This window comes from Balaenoptera borealis, assembly GCF_965194805.1.
Source record: "Balaenoptera borealis genome assembly, chromosome: 1".
Taxonomy (NCBI): Eukaryota; Metazoa; Chordata; class Mammalia; order Artiodactyla; family Balaenopteridae; genus Balaenoptera; species Balaenoptera borealis.
Genome location: NC_138860.1, coordinates 60,305,516 through 60,323,115, shown reverse-complemented (window position 1 = coordinate 60,323,115; position 17,600 = coordinate 60,305,516). Strand labels below are relative to the sequence as shown.

Here is a 17,600-nt window from a genome sequence, read left to right as displayed (position 1 = left end):
AAATTCTTTTCTGACTGCTTCTATTTTCTCAGTGAAACAGGAAGCAAAACAAGGTAATGAGATGAGGATGAGGATGAGGTGTTGGATTTAGAAGTAGAAAGTAGAGGAATGAAATTCTCACCTAAAAGAGTGGGAGAATGACTAGACAAAGAAAATGTAGTATGATTGCTGGGCAGCATTAAAGGTCTAGTACTGATTATCCAGAATTTTCTGTATGTTTCTGTCCCTCTGTGCTCAGGGTCTTCCATCTCCATTTTCCTACACCATGACATCCATCCCCCAACTCCCCTCACGAAGCACCAAAGAAACTGGTAAAAAATGATTCTTACTAATATGTGAGTGGTCCAAAGGGCAAGGAAAGAAATATAACTAAATGTCTAAGAGAAAATAAGTATTATCCTATGGAAATGGGAGTGTTTGGGTCTTGCCTAGAAATCCAAATATAAAATTAAGAAAATATATTTTGGGAAAACCAAACATGCCTTCTAGCTACATTTAACCTGCTAGTTTGAGACTCCTGATGTATTGTTACTGCCAGAAGTGTTTGCATTTAATGGGAATTAAAAGCTTTAAAAGAATGCTCTAATTCATTGGTTTTCAAAATGTGGTTTGAGGACCCCGAAAGGGGATCCACAAAGTCACACCATTTTTATAACAATCATAATATATTATTTTCATTTTTTTTACTCTCATTATTTCATAAGAGGCTACATGACATAATATACATGACATATATGACATACGATTTCACAGCATATTGTTGAGGGAGATATGAGAGCCAGCTGTTGTCTACTAAGTCTAACTATAAAGAGATGTGCAGAAGTAAAATTATGTCCACTCCTCTCAGTAATTTTTGTTTTGTTTTAGAAAAGAGTTATTTTTCATAAAAATACTTATGTTAACATGTAGCAGGTTATTTTAAAATAAATATGTAACACTTTTTCAATTTTATTTTTGAATACAATTAATATCCATAAATATAACTCTGCATAAACAAAAAATCTCTGGGGGTCCTCAGTTATTTTTAAGAGTATTAAAAGGTCCCGAGACCAAAAGTTTGAAAACTGATGCACTAATCATTGAATTACAACAATCACCTAATAAACAGGGAACTTACAAAACAGCAGAGAAAGTGGGGAAAGTGGTCATTGTCTATAATTTACAGGTAGCTACCTAATCTGCTTAACCATTAGGTTGTTGTGCCTATTCTATTTTTGTTTTAACAAATCCAAAAATTCATGTTTATAAGATAAGACCTGTATATTTTGTAAGGTTTATTCCCTTGAGTTTAAATTCCTTTGAAAATCAAGTTAAAAACTGAAAGGCTGACATGAAAACTCAGACATCACTCAATTTAAAATACATATCAATGTCATTCACAAATGGGGGAAAAAAACAGTGTGAATTAACTCAAAGTTGTCCCAAAGAGTTCATCAGTGAAATTTGGCAGTTTTTTAATAATATTATTAAGTATGGACCCTGTAATACACTGTCTCTGTGATGTTTAAGCTTTATGCACGAAGCGATGTCATGCTGAGCTAGGATCTTCCAAAGAATACATTTCAGTTGTATTTTTATGCTTGCTTCTGTGCTAACATCATCCCCAAGCACATTAAACAATACTCAGCGTATGAAACATCCAAGCCAAAGCAACTGAGAGGCAAATAAGAAAAACATTATTTGCCTGTTGCATCTGACAGAAAGCTAAGAAAATTTAGTTTTTCCAGTTACTTTTGAAACACTGTCAGTGCATTCTCCAGGGAACTGAAGAATACACTACGACAAGGAATTTCCTTGCCATCTCCCAACCCAGGATATTCTGACATAAGGAAGCACTCTTGAGACATATCAATGTCAAACGGTTTAAGGACTTATGACAAGGGAATATTTTTTTAATGATCTGATTCCTAGATGAGCCAAGAAATCTTTGAACACTTTAAAAAGTTAACTCAATATCATAAAAAACCTGAACAAACTGTCTAACAATTACATAAGTAAAGGCAAACTTCGTAGGTCCAATTCAATTTGCAAATAATCACAATTGATGAAACCATTGGCTATGATAGGTCTCCCAGATGGTAACATAAAGTTACTAAGCATAAGAAACTATGTCATGTACAGGGATTAAGAGTACTGAAAAGATTATAAATTGATACTGAACTAAGCAGAGATAAGTTTAAGATCTTTATGAAATCTTAGGAAAATAACATATCAAAAAATGAAATAAGAAATGAATAATTTTGGTGGTATTTAGGAAAATAAAAACAAAGGAATTTAGATATAAGCTTTTATAACCTTTAGATATAAGGTTTTCCAAGGACCCAAGTAAAAATTTTGAAATACTTGGGGAAATAATGCCTTCTTTCTCTATGCCTAGGAAAAGATCAAAACTATTCAAGCAAATTAATTTCAGGATAAGTTGAGAAAGAACATTTTAAATGATGATTTCTAAAATCCCTTATTAATCCCTTTATGTGTCCCTGATGTCAAAGGAAAAAGCTAAATTCAAACTTTCTAAGTGAAATACTCATATGATAAAACAATATCAATATAATTTTTAGTTCTGTTGAACTACAATATTTGGTTCTGTTCAGAGCCTCACATGGCAAAAGAGCTGAGCTATAACATAACTTCTTTACCTTTAATAATTATTCAAATCACAAAACCTTCCTCAAGTACATATTTTTTTTCCAGTTATTTGGCAATTCTCACAACAGCAGGGGTCGCAATGTACTAGGTTAAATGTTTCAGGACACAAGGGAAGGGGATTAAATGTTCATATAGCACAGCTTTATTAGAGCCTGAAATATTCATGATTCATTATACTCTAGTTAAAATAATTTATTATCAAGTATAAAAAGATTTTTCAGTTATGGGGTCCCCAAATAATAATAAAGAAAACCTACTTAATATCTGATAGCATTTCCAGTTGAAACAGCATCCCTTAAAAATCACTTCTGAAAAGTTCTACCAGATGTATAGCTCTACAAAAGTGCTTCTGCATTTTTTGCATCTTTTAAAAATTAAGTGATTTCTATATAGAAATGGGTAATTTTAAATTCAGACAGTCATTTGTCAATGTGAACATATAATGAACAAAGAATTTTTATCTAATGAAAAAAGCAAACTGACCAGTCATATTATAATAAACTACATGCTCTTTAATTCCTTCTCCATAACTACAGTAAAGAAAATGCACCTCAAATTCTTTAAATATTTGATTTACAGAAGGTTTTTTTTTCCCTTTCAAAAAAAATTTCAACTCCATGGAATCATTCCAAGTACTATCCAAGGAGTAACCTACATAATTTAGATTATCTACTGTTCAACACATTAAAAATCCAAAAGAGACAGTGATATTTCTGAAGATTTGAAGGAAAAGACGTCTAATCACTTCCCCTAGTTCAGTTTTCTAACTGAACATCAAATCAGAGGACATAAAATCAATGATTAAGTCATAAGTAGAATTTAAAAAGAATAGAAAAAATAGAAAATATAGTGCATTGCACAGAGAAATGGCAAAATACTGCTTCATGAACGTTTAAAAAAATTACATATATTAAACACAGTGTGTAATATATATCACAAAATATAGTGTATATTAATATACACACATACATACACATACATATACATCACATACACATGTGAGTATTGGGTTGCAATGTGCAATATAATACTATAGTCTGGGGTAAAAGATATTTGAAAGGCACTGCTCTAGATGAATTATTTCCTATGCCTTCAAAATCTATGCTCTCTATAGTTCCAACTTCTATATAATTGTAGTGGCCAAAAATCAGAGATATTAAATATATCTTGAACTACTCAATGGAGAAGTTTAGTTTATTGTGTTAGGAGTTGATTTAATTTTCCGCACATATAACATATACATTAACAAATGTAAAAATAACCATTCTATTAATCACTTATCAGGAAATCATTTAGTATACACTACATACAATTTCTCTGAACACAGCAAAGAGTACAATCAAACAAAATAGGTTCTTCACAGTCAAAAGAAATGTTACAAGGTCCATGCAATAAATGTTACTAGGAAGAGAACCCTTTGGGCATTCATTTGGAATTTCATTTTTAACAAAATACACATTTCAAATAAGTTCAGTTGTTGGTTTCCAAGACCACAGGAGATTAGAAATATATCATTAGAGGAGAGGAAAATTGCTGCCATGGAATTGCTGCTGGTACAGAAGAAATGAGAAGTGACAGCCAAGGACAAGTGAGGAAAACAGAAAAACTGTATATAAAAATTAAAAATACATGGCATTCTGGGGCCATTTAGCAAGGGGAAATACTTGAGCACAGTAATATTTACAGCCCTGTATAATAAATTATCTTCAGAATTACACATTTGAATCAATGATAATGAAAAAAATAGCAATTACTTATATAGCACTTGAGCCAGGCACTCTGGCTCCAAAGCCCATGGTTTTAACCCCTACAACATTATACTGCTTCTCAATAAAAATTTAAATTATGTTTATGTATTAAGGTAAACTTAAGAAAATATTTAAGAAAAGAACAATGTAATCAATTTTTAAATACGAAATGATTAAATATCCTTAACGATATAAGCCTGGAAAACATACTTATCAAAAAAGACCCATTTCTGGATAACAATTATTTGTGTTCAACATATTTTTACATTAATTTCACTTATAATATTATTATGTTCACTAATATTTACTGCATTATATCATTTAACCCTTCCCTATTAATATGTACCATTATTATCTACATACTGGAGATGAGAAAACTGACATATGGGTTAAGTAATTTGTACAATATCACATAGCTAGTAACTGATAAAGCCAATATTCAATATAGTCTGGCTCCAGAATTCTAGCTTTTATTCAATGTGCTCTGTGCCACTACAGTGGCAAGGTATACTACATACGGTAATATTTGCAATAATGTCTCAGGATGTACTTTTTAAGAGATTCTGGTAATCTTGGAAACCCAGCTAAAATTCAGAAAAATTTAAAAATATCTTTCAGGATCATTAGGCTGCATGCTTACCAATGTTCCAGTTCTAATCCTTCCAGGCATTTGCCTACCCCCCCTTAAAGTTCTACATGGCTATGTGATTTGCTTTATCAAGGGAAATGTAAACAAAAATGATATTTGTTATTTCAAAGTGGAAGCCTTTAAGTTTGCAATTCTCCATTTTCTCTGTTTTCCCTTCCCTGATGCCACAGTGACCTGGAGGCTTTGTTAGTGGGTCCTTGACTGATGCTAACATGAACCAGCAGTTTCTACTTACTTATAGTGGATATAAATATGAGCAAAAAATAAAACTTTTTTCTATTTTAAGCTACTGAGATATTAGGGTTGTTTATTAATAATCATAGGCTTGTCCTCCTGACTAATACATTTAATAAATAGGTTTTTCTGGGAAGTGATGGATAAAAGGGCCATTTTGAGGACTTAATAAAATAGAAACAATTCTATCTACAAAATGGTTATGTTCCAAAAGTTCATACTGAATCAGTTACTTGGAATTTGGAACATTTTTTTCCCCCATAGGCTCACCTTATAAAAGGGCCTACATAAGCTTATTTAACCCATAATTTAAATGAAAAACAATTGAAAATAACAGTGGCATTAAATAATTTTTAAAAAAGCATGTGAAATACTTGTAGGTATTCTGAACATTTGTAGAGATTTTGAAGCATTTTATAGAAGTTGGAAGGCACTGTTCTAGTATATTTTAATTTCTCTTCAGTATGTACATTTTCTCCCTTTCCTTGATCCTGGAATATCAGATGATATTCTCTTTTGTTTACTACACATGACTGCCATTGCTTCCATGGTTTGTAAGTAGAAGGCAAAGGAGGAAATAAAGTTATCATGCAAAGAATATATGAACATTTGATAGCAAAGATTAATACAACTAAAAGCTGGTTCTTTGAGAAGATAAACAAATTTGATAAACCATTAGCCAGACTCATCAAGAAAAAAAGGGAGAAGACTCAAATCAACAGAACTAGAAATGAAAAAGAAGTAACAACTGACACTGCAGAAATACAAAGGATCATGAGAGATTACTACAACCAACTATATGCCAATAAAATAGACAACCTGGAAGAAATGGACAAATTCTTAGAAAAGCACAACCTTCCAAGACTGAACCAGGAAGAAATAGAAAATATAAACAGACCAATCACAAGCACTGAAATTGAGACTGTGATTAAAAATCTTCCAACAAACAAAAGCCCAGGACCAGAGGGCTTCACAGGAGAATTCTATCAAACATTTAGACAAGAGCTAACACCTATCCTTCTCAAACTCTTCCAAAATATAGCAGAGGGAGGAACACTCCCAAACTCATTCTACGAGGCCACCATCACCCTGATACCAAAACCAGACAAAGATGTCACAAAAAAAGAAAACTACAGACCAATATCACTGATGAAAACAGATGCAAAAATCCTCAACAAAATACTAGTGAACAGAATCCAACAGCACATTAAAAGGCTCATACACCATGATCAACTGGGGTTTATCCCAGGAATGCAAGGATTCTTCAATATATGCAAATCAATCAATATGATACACCATATTAACAAATTGAAGGAGAAAAACCATATGATCATCTCAATAGATGCAGAGAAAGTTTTGACAAAATTCAACACCCATTTATGATAAAAACCCTAGAGAAAGTAGGCATAGAAGGAACTTACCTCAACATAATAAAGGCAATATATGACAAACCCACAGCCGACATCATTCTCAATGGTGAAAAACTGAAACTACTTCCTCTAAGATCAGGTACAAGACAAGGTTGGCCACTCTCACCACTATTATTCAACATAGTTTTGGAAGTTTTAGCCACAGCAATCAGAGAAGAAAAAGAAATAAAAGGAATCCAAATCGGAAAAGAAGAAGTAAAGCTGTCACTGTTTGCAGATGACATGATACTATACACAGAGAATCCTAAAGATGCTATCAGAAAACTACAAGAGCTAATCAATGAATTTGGTAAAGTAGCAGGATACAAAATTAATGCACAGAAATGTCTTGCATTCCTATACACTAAGGATGAAAAATCTGAAAGAGAAAGGAAGGAAACACTCCCATTTACCATTGCAACAAAAAGAATAAAACACCTAGGAATAAACCTACCTAAGGAGACAAAAGACCTGTATGCAGAAAACTATAAGACACTGTGAAAGAAATTAAAGATGATACAAACAGATGGAGAGATATACCATGTTCTTGGATTGGAAGAATCAACATTGTGAAAATGACTATACTATCCAAAGCAATCTACAGATTCAATGCAATCCCTATCAAACTACCAATGGCATTTTTCACAGAACTAGAACAAAAAATTTCACAATTTGTATGGAAACACAAAAGACCCCGAATAGCCAAAGCAATTTTGAGAAAGAAAAATGGAGCTGGAGGAATAAGGCTCCCGGACTTCAAACTATGCTACAAAGCTACAGTAATCAAGACAGTATGGTACTGGCACAAAAACAGAAATATAGATCAATGGAACAGGACAGAAAGCCCAGAGATAAACCCACACACACATAGTCACCTTATTTTTGATAAAGGAGGCAAGAATATACAATGGAAAAAAGACAGCCTCTTCAATAAGTGGTGCTGGGAAAACTGGACAGCTACACGTAAAAGAATGAAGTTAGAACACTCCCTAACACCATACACAAAAATAAACTCAAAATGGATTAAAGACCTAAATGTAAGGCCAGACACTATCAAACTCTTAGAGGAAAACATAGGCAGAACACTCTATGACATAAATCACAGCAAGATCCTTTTTAACCCACCTCCTAGAGAAATGGAAATAAAAACAAAAAGAAACAGATGGGACCTAATGAAACTTAAAAGCTTCTGCACAGCAAAGGAAACCATAAACAAGACCAAAAGACAACCCTCAGAATGGGAGAAAATATTTGCAAAAGAAGCAATGACAAAGGATTAATCTCCAAAATTTACAAGCAGCTCATGCAGCTCAATATCAGAAAAACAAACAACCCAATCGAAAAATGGGCAGAAGACCTAAATAGACATTTCTCCAAAGAAGATATACAGATTGCCAACAAACACATGAAAGGACGCTCTACATCACTAATCATTAAAGAAATGCAAATCAAAACTACAATGAGGTATCACCTCACACCAGTTAGAATGGGCATCATCAGAAAATCTACAAACAACAAATGCTGGAGAGGGTGTGGAGAAAAGGGAACTCTCTTGCACTGTTGGTGGGAGTGTAAATTGATACAGCCACTATGGAGAACAGTATGGAGGTTCCTTAAAAAACTACAAATAGAACTACCATACGACCCAGCAATCCCACTACTGGGCATATACCCTGAGAAAACCATAATTCAAAAACAGTCATGTACCACAAGGTTCACTGCAGCTAAATTTACAATAGCCAGGACATGGAAGCAACCTAGGTGTCCATCGACAGATGAATGCATAAAGAAGATGTGGCACGTATATACAATGGAATATTACTCAGCCATAAAAAGAAATGAAATTGAGTTATTTGCAGTGAGGTGGATGGACCTAGAGTCTGTCATACAGAGTGAAGTAAGTCAGAATGAGAAAAACAAATACTGTATGCTAACACATATGTGGAATTTTAAAAAAAAACAACAAAAAAAAGTGGTCCTGAAGAACTTAGATGCAGGACAGAATAAAGATGCAGACATAGAGAATGGACTTGAGGACACGGGGAGGGAGAAGGGTAAGTTGGGACGAAGTGAGAGAGTGGCATGGACATATATACACTACCAAATGTAAAATAGCTAGTGGGAAGCAACCGCATAGCACAGGGAGGTCAGCTCAGTGCTTTGTGACCACCTAGAGGGGTGGGATAGGGAGGATGGGAGGGACACACAAGACGGAGGAGATATAGGGATATATGTATAGCTGATTCACTTTGTTATAAAGCAGTAACTAACACACCATTGTAAAGCAGTTATACCCCAATAAAGATGTTAAAAAAAAGAAAAATGAACATTTGAAAACAAAAACTGCTTAAATTCAAATTCAATGGCTTGTGGGCAATGAAAGAGAGGGGGAAGAAAGAGTATGACATAATAAATCTTTACCTAAACAGGAATGATTTTAGAGCCAACTTAGTAGCTCTCAGATAGATGAAAAGTTTTCTTGAGTTTATAAATGAATATTGGTTCCTCACATGGCAAAAGAGCCGAGCCATTACCAACTTCCTCTTTGCTTTTAATAATTATTCAAATCACAATATCTTTTCATATTTTTTCAATTTATTCTACACGAAAATTTTTGTGTATATTTTCATGAGGAATGCTACTTAGTCATCATCTTTTACTTACCAGAGAAAGATAAGCCAAGAAGTTACTGAGGCAAGCTAACCATAAACATGTCAACAGAATTATTTTGCTTTCAATCAGTTTTTACTGATCAGGTAAGAACAGAGGTGGAAACTTTTAAGATCATCCATTCCTACCTATGTAATGTAAGGTCAGAATAATACTAGCTCTTTACTCTCCCTAGTGTAGCAAAATCTGATGCCCTAGGAATTCATAATATTTCAAAGAAAATAATAAAGCACGACTTTGAAAGAATGAGTGAAAAGGAAGTAAAAAGTTTTCAGGTGCTCTTCCTACTCAGTTTCTTCACTTCTCTACTGCATGAAAATTCCAAGAGCATCACTGCTTCTCAGGAACAGCCTAAATTTAACGTGTTTTTTAATGTATCTGTTGAAAAATAATCATATTTCTCTGACTGTTGTAGCTCACTTAGTAGTTTCCCTTTTCCAGTTTTACTCATCTCTTGGACAAGTTTTTCTTTTTTTAACTCCTACCTCTCCTGAGCTCTAGACCTATGTTTCCATCTGCTCACTGAACATCTTTGTCTAAGACGTCTCCAACATATCTGAAACTAAATTCATCACTGATGTCCTCAAATTACTTCCTTTACACTTCTCCATTTCTGTTCCTGGCACTAACATTCTAACAGGCATTGAGTTTTTATGAATTCTTTACCATTATCCATATCCAAACAGCAGCCAGGTCATATTAAGTCTACCTATGATATGTCTCTTCTGCCCTTTCCTTTTGCCTCATACCTGACATACCACATCTTCCTTAATTGAGGTTTTCTTTACTTCTTGTCCTGCTAACACAACATGCTACTGTTCTCTTCTTTAGACTCTAGTTTTAGTGCATCCAGTAGAATGATGCCAGATTAATTTCCCTAGGGCAATACTCTAATTATGACCCAACTAGCTCAAAAACCTGAAATGATTACCATCATCAACTATATTAAGTATAACACTTAGCACAGCCTTAAACTTCATAATGCCACATAAGCATATGAACCCATTTTTTCAAACTTATCTCCCACTATTTTCTTAGTTATTGTTCCTCATACTGGCCTAGCGCCATCTATGCCTTAGGTAATATTGATCATTTTATCTGAAATATTTTCTACAGCCTCTATTCTTCCTTCCTTTGTAAATATCACCTTGTTAAAAACACAAATCTGTCAATGTCCATCTCAAATGGCACTTTGTCTATGAAGTATCAATGTGGAAACATTCTCTCTTTTGAATTCCAATATATCTACAGATTGAAAAATATTTCTCTACAGTGCTTAGCATTATGCTCTGCCATAGTAGATTAGCAACATTTTACTGACTTAAACTGAATTAAACTGCACGTATATCACAGGGAAGTAAAAATAAATAAGCTACCTTGTTTGTTAACAGTGATTTAATATCTATAAGAAGGATATTTGTGCTCAGAGAAAGGTAAGTCAGCAACACTTACAGAACGTTCACTTCACGTTAAATGATGATGATGATGTTAGTAATAAAAATGATTATAGCTAACACTTATTAAGAAAATACTATGTGTCAGATACTGTTCTAAGCACGTTCATGCAATAGCTCATTTAATCTTCAAAATAACTTTAAGTTGGTTATAATTATTATCTTCATTTTACAGATGAGAAAACCAAATCAGAGTTTGGGTAACTTGCCCAACGTGACACGTTCAAAAGGAAAAAGTGACAATTCTAATAAGACAGTCTGACTCCAGAAATGAACTCTAGGAGAGATGAAAGAAATATTTTTTGTATTGAATATCTTATATGCCAAAATTTACTACTTGTTAACAAAATATGAAAAGAGTACCCTATGAGTAATTTCCCAAAAATCTCTTTTAAATTATTTGCTTCATAAAAGTAGGTGACTGGATACTGAACAAACCAAATAGACTATGAATTCCTTCAGGACAAGGACTTTAGCTTATCATCTTCATACACTAAGAATCTAACCTGATATTCGATATATAATTCTGCTAGATTTATGATAAATAAAGGATCATATAAATTAAATTCAAGGCCCACCAATTTTACTTTAAAATTTTCCTGTTTCCTCACTAGATATTAGTATTTCTTTGGTTCCCCAAAAGCAATTTTTGAAAGTGCTCCTCAATAGTTTCTTCTAAAATGCATAATAAACGTCCTGTGTAATATTTGTGGACTGGCCAATGGACCAAATGTTCTTAGACTGACTAATAGACTAAAGGTTTTCCTTTTCTGAGAAAAAAAGTAAGAAATAAATAAATTTCCTTAAAACTTTTTTTTTAAGGGGACTTGGAGAACTGAAATTTTAAATTATAGTGCTGCCTATCTTAATCATAGTTAACTTAATATTATTATACATAGTAGTTTATTATAGTAGTTAATAAATCCAACTTTGGCAGCAGATATACCTGAGTTTGAATTTGAGCTTTGTCTTTTATCTAACTGTGTAATCTGGGTAAAGATCTCAGATGGGGATTCTACAAGATAATGTAAACAGAGCACATAGCAAAATAACTGTCACAGTAAACATTCAATAAATTTTATTTCTAGTATTGTAAAAAAAAAAATAATGATGATGTCAATGAAACTGGATTCACAGATATTAGACAGCTAAGAATAAACTTAATTTTAAATCATTCCAACTATTCCATTGCTTAAAAATATTTGAATATATGGAGAAAGCTACAAAAAAAAAGAATGAAGCTGCAGTGCTAAACAAAGAAACAAGAGTCTTAAAAGCTGAGTAAAAATTTGCTTTCTGGTTAAGAAAAGCAACGGCATTCCAGGTGGAGGAAAAAAGCAGGTGGACAGGCACTGAGGCCTGAAAGAATTTGTTTAGAATTTGTCAGGGGATCAGTATGGAGATAGTATAAAGTATATGTTGGGGAGTAGCAGGTGCCTATGAAGACAGACACTTAACAGATCAAAAAGCGTTTTTAAATATTTTGCTAAGAAGCATTATGCATGAGAAGCATTATGTATGAGCACAGAAGAGTTAGCTCTTGAATCCATCCTCACTATATAGATATCTTGCTAATAGCTAAAAGAAAATAATGTATAAACTGAATCCTCCAATACAGTATTTTCTGACACTATATAAAAATGCCCTTTTTTACTTGATGACAAAAAGGCTCCATAAATTTGTATATTGGTAAGGAGTATTTTAAAGGTATGGCAGAATATAAGAACTTAAACAATATCTGCTTTTTAAAAAAATGCTGAAGAGAGAGTAATTTTTCATTCTTGCTCCCATAGTAGTATTTTTATATTTTCACTTTGGTTTCATTTTCACAGGGGTAAATGAAGTCAAACAGCTAAAAGTTCCTATTCCATTTCATTCTATACCACCATGGAAATCCTAGCACAGGTCATTTTTCATTCATTCTGCTTATATTTAGGTACCCAATCAAGGAACATATAGACAATGATTTTTTTTTCAGCAGTCTTTTCAAGACAGACTTAAATTTTCTAGTGATGTTGGAAATTCCAAGCAACACTATCATTAATTTTTAAAAAGCATACCTAAGAGTGCAGTGAGTTTGGGAAGCAGCCCAACTTGTACCATCTTATTCCTCAGTCCTGTGTCGAAGGATAGGTTCAGTAAAAGTCGGAGGGTGATATTCAGCAGATCTTCATGCTCACAAGGTATCATTTTTACCAGTTTTTCAACAATATCCATTTCCACCTATGTAAAGTAATAATACAAATGCAGTCAGGCTCTATTGCACAGTAAGACAAAAAAGATTACAAAGAATTATTTTTTTATTGTTTTTACCCTCATGTATATATTTTTTATAAGTAACTATGTGTTAACTTATTTACTCTCATTTTAATCTGTAAACTTGTCTGAAACCAAACTTTTCAGGAGGAAATACATATTTCCAGTTCATCCCTTCCTTCCCTCATTTCATAGCATCAACTGGAAGACAAATTACTGTGGGTTCTTGAAAGCACATTATGGACTCCACCTACTAAGTGCCAGACCCTGTGCTAGATTAAACAAGACTCTGTCTTGGCTTTTTAGGATTCCAGTCTAAACACAGAGCAGAGAAATAAAACAAATAATTAAAATACAATATGATAAAAGCGGAATGCATAAAGTGCTCTAGAAACAATGTGGAAGGAACTACAAGCTACCTAGAAGAACAGAAAAGACTAAATTCAGAACAAGGTTTTAAACAATGTGTAATAATTTGCTCTCTGGTAACGACACTGGTAATCCAAATAGAAGAAAAAAACCGTGGATAGGCATTTATGCATAAAAGAGCTGGTCTGAGGCACTGCAAGTGCTTTGATATAGCCATAGTATAAAGTATATGTTGGGGAGTGGCAGGACCCTATACAGACAGACGTTGGACAGATCACAAAAAAGCTTTTAATGTTCTGCTAAGAAGTTTAACATTATTCCCTAGGCAGTAGAGTGCCTTGAATGATTTTAAGTCCAGAGGGTGATGTGGTCAGACTAGAACAAAGATAAATATAAAGATAAATATAACAATACACACACATATATATATGTATTCATACACACCCAACATACATACATGCAAACATACACAAAAAAGTGAAAATAAGGGGCACTGTATAGGACAGACTGGAATAGGTAGAGACTGAAGGCAGGCACAAGAATATATTCCTTAGACAGGTGAGATGTGATTAAGGTCTGAATCAAAGAAAGGACAAAGATGTTGAAGAGGAGAGAATAATTTGAGAGGTGTTTAGAAGATACAGTCAAAGCATCTGAATGTGAAGTGAAAAGGAAGCTTTGAAGGTGACTTTCAGGCTTTTGGCTTGGTCAGTGTGTGTTGGGGATCCCCAAGACCACCTCCAGGTCCTGCGATTTGCTAGGAGGACTCACAGGACTCAACATATAGTCATATTCATGGTTATGATTTATTACAATAAAAAGGGTGCAAAGTAAAATCAGAAAAGGGAAAAGGCACATGCAGGCAAAGTCTGAAAGAAGCCAGGTGTAAGCTTCTTAGAACCCTCTCCTCCTAGAATCACACAGAACATGCTCCAGCACTGAATTGAGACTGAGACTCGATGCCTAAGGTTTTTATTCGGGGCTGGTCACATAGGAAACCTCTGCCTAGCATAAAATAAAATTCCAAACCCTGAGAAGGAAAGCAGGTGGTTAGCTTAAACCACATTGCTTGTGTAAACAGTAAACTACACGTTATTAGTTAGGAAACAGTGAGAACACTCCTGAGTCCAAGTTTCTAGACACCAGCCAAGCGCCAATCTTGAAAGAAGGCCTATAGGAGAGCAATCTCAGGTTCCTTTTCTGCATAGTCAGTAAGGGGGATGTAGGTGCCACTAACTAAGATCTTTAAATTGAAAAACAGGTGTAGGACAAGGAGGGCAAAAAATTACTAAAAGTTTTGTCATGTTTAATTTGAGATGATATTCAGTGGATATTTGGAAATCTTTAAAAATCAGAAGAGAAACTGGGCTATGAGTAATAGTTTAAACTCTAGAACAGGGATCAGCGAACTATGGCTAGTGGGTCTAATCTGGCTTGCCATCTGTTTTCATACAACCCAAGAGCTAAAAATGGTTTCTGACTTTTACACTTTTAAATGGTTGAAAAAAAATGAAAAATATTTCATGACACATGAAAATTATTTGAAATTCAAATTTCAGTTTTCATAAGTAAAGTTTTATTGGAACACAGCTACGTTCATTTGTTTATAAACTGTCTATGGCTGCTATCATGCTACACAGCAGAGATGAGTAGTTGCAACAGAGCCCATATGAAGGGCAAGGCCTAAAATACAGATTATTCTAGCCATCTACAGAAAAAGATTGTTGATCCCCACTCTAGAAGATTGTGAAATTGCCTCAAGAGAGCTTGGTTTAGGAGAAATCAGAGGACAGAACTTACTTAGTCGTGTAAGCCCTGTACTCACATTTCTTAAAGTAATAATCAGAAAAATTTGGTTATAAAAATATCTCATATCATTGTTACAAAGAAATGGCCAAAAAAGGAGAGAAATTCTATATAACTACATATTTTTCTTGTTCATTACCAAAATATTTATGAATAACCTTGCTCTACTTTTTCTTTTATGGGAGGTCTAAAGCATTTATTTATACCACCCTTCCCATATCTTTATTGCAAATTTTCACTGACCTCATAAAAATCACATTAATAATTGAGGCCTCAATTTTTCCAATTGAGGATTCCAATTGGAATTGTTTGGAATTCCAATTCCAATTGTTTTCCAAACAACAATTTTTCCTTCAGACCTGTATCTATACTCCATGGCCACACTGCAGTCATATCCTAGAGCTCTTTATTAAAAAGTACAAGTCCATCTCCAAAGACTCTAACTTTGGTTCTCCCTTTCTCTTAGTTTAGTCTTCCAAGCAAGGCTGCAGGATTCATTCGTTAACTTCACACAATAATTTCCACAGAGGCCAGGGACAAATATTTGTCACATTTATGCAAAACTGTAATTCTTACACTAACTTCTTTGATTACAGTATACAACTTCTTTTCCAGCTTTATTTATTTATCCATTCAACAAATATTTCTTAATTTAAGCCCTGGGTATATTTTGGTGAACAAGAAAGCAGTGGTTCCTGTCTTCATGGAGCTTGTATTCTAGAGAGCATGAAATACAGCTAAAAAAAAAAAAAACAACCCTCCCACACACAATTATACAGTTATCTAATTGTAATTGTATAAACTGTGATATTATATGTGAGAAATAAACAGAGTACCATGAGAGAATATAAGGAGTAAACCTGATATAATCTCAGTGTGAGGAGCTGCCAAGGAAGGCTTCTCTGACGAAAAACCACCTACTGGATGAACAGAAATTAGCTAACGTTAATTGAAGAGGCAGAGGAAAGAGCTGTCTAGATGGAAAACACAGCAGTGTACAAAGGCCCCGAAGTGACATGGAAAATATAGCATTCAAGAAACTCCTTCAAAACTGTCATTCTGACGACAAAGTAGAGAATATATTGGAAGAAGGCGAAAACAGAAGTAGTCAGATTAACTAAAATGCCACGGAATTAGTCAGATAGAGGCATTAGTGATTAAGAAAAGTAAGCAGAATCTCAAACTTCCTCTAAGGATGTAAAAATCTGGAAAGGATATGGTCCCCACGCTAACTGCAAGAAAAATCCAAATACAAAATCATAACTTAAAAAACAACCAAAAAAAAATCAGAGAGCTGAGGTTGCATGGAAATCAACTGGCCTGAAATATAAGGAAAATAGGCACCTCCAAGGAGATAAGGGTCATGAGCACTGGTTTATACAGAGCAGAGCACTGGAGAGAAAGAGAGCTGCCGCAGAAGGTGGTAGGAAGACTGCACAAAAATGTTTAAACAAATAGCTAAAGGCCAAATGTGAAGTAGCCTGAGACTGTAGAACTCTGAAGTTACAGATGCTCAGGGAGTTTGCAACCACCTGCAAGCTCTTTTCCAAGGACCTTATCAGGGGGTCACAAGAAAAACTGGGGATAGGACAGGAGATGGAAGAAAACTTCCCCTCAGTGGCATGGGTCTGGGAGATGGGCACAGCTGCCACCAGGGAGAAGGCATAAAATCCTGTCTGGATCTTTTTCTCCTATTTCCCCTAAAAAAAAAAAAAAACAAAAGACTTAAGCCTCTTGGGGAAGTATGGCAAATCCTGTCACATCTGAAGCACAGGTGAAGACCCACTGCAGCTGGGGCAAGGAAACAGAAAAAAATTCCTGAGAGGAGTTGACAGGATGACTTAGGAAGCCCCATTGCTGAAAACCATGGACACAGGATAAGCCTAAGACCAGCCTGAAACTAAATGAGAACAATGGAAAAAGTCTCTTTTCTTTTCCCCTCCCTGCCCCTGGCACCAGATTAGCAAAAGCCAAGTGACAAATAACAGCAGTATATTACTGGGGGAGAGTTAAAATGAGGAGAAAGCCTCTTTGAGGCACAGTCACGCTAGGAAAGCCTGAAGTAGAGGGTGGAACATGAACACTGAGAAAAATCCTCTGACCATCAATACTCTACCAAAGACAAAGTAATGCTAGATGAATTTGAAGCTAATGGTGCCTGGAGGGTAAGCAAATACAGCTAAACTCCTGACAAAAATGACTTAATCCCCTACATTAAAGACCTAAAAAAATGAAGGTCTGTCCATTTCCAGACATAAATAGTATTTATCTCACTTTCTACTAATCTACACATAATATCTAGCTTTCAACAAAAAATTATGATACATGAAAGAGCAAGAAAATAACCCATTGATAA

At 34.4% G+C, this 17,600-nt stretch overlaps 1 protein-coding gene across 2 annotated transcripts in view; it reads right to left on the bottom strand.

The window, feature by feature from the left end:
• Positions 1-17,600, bottom strand: part of KIFAP3 (kinesin associated protein 3) — a 167,291-nt gene that overhangs the window by 82,335 nt on the left and 67,356 nt on the right. For both annotated transcript variants that reach the window (XM_082383822.1, XM_082383823.1), the window contains exon 10: positions 12,874-13,036. In XM_082383822.1, the coding sequence (XP_082239948.1) occupies positions 12,874-13,036 (163 nt within the window). The remainder of the gene's footprint in view (positions 1-12,873; positions 13,037-17,600) is intronic.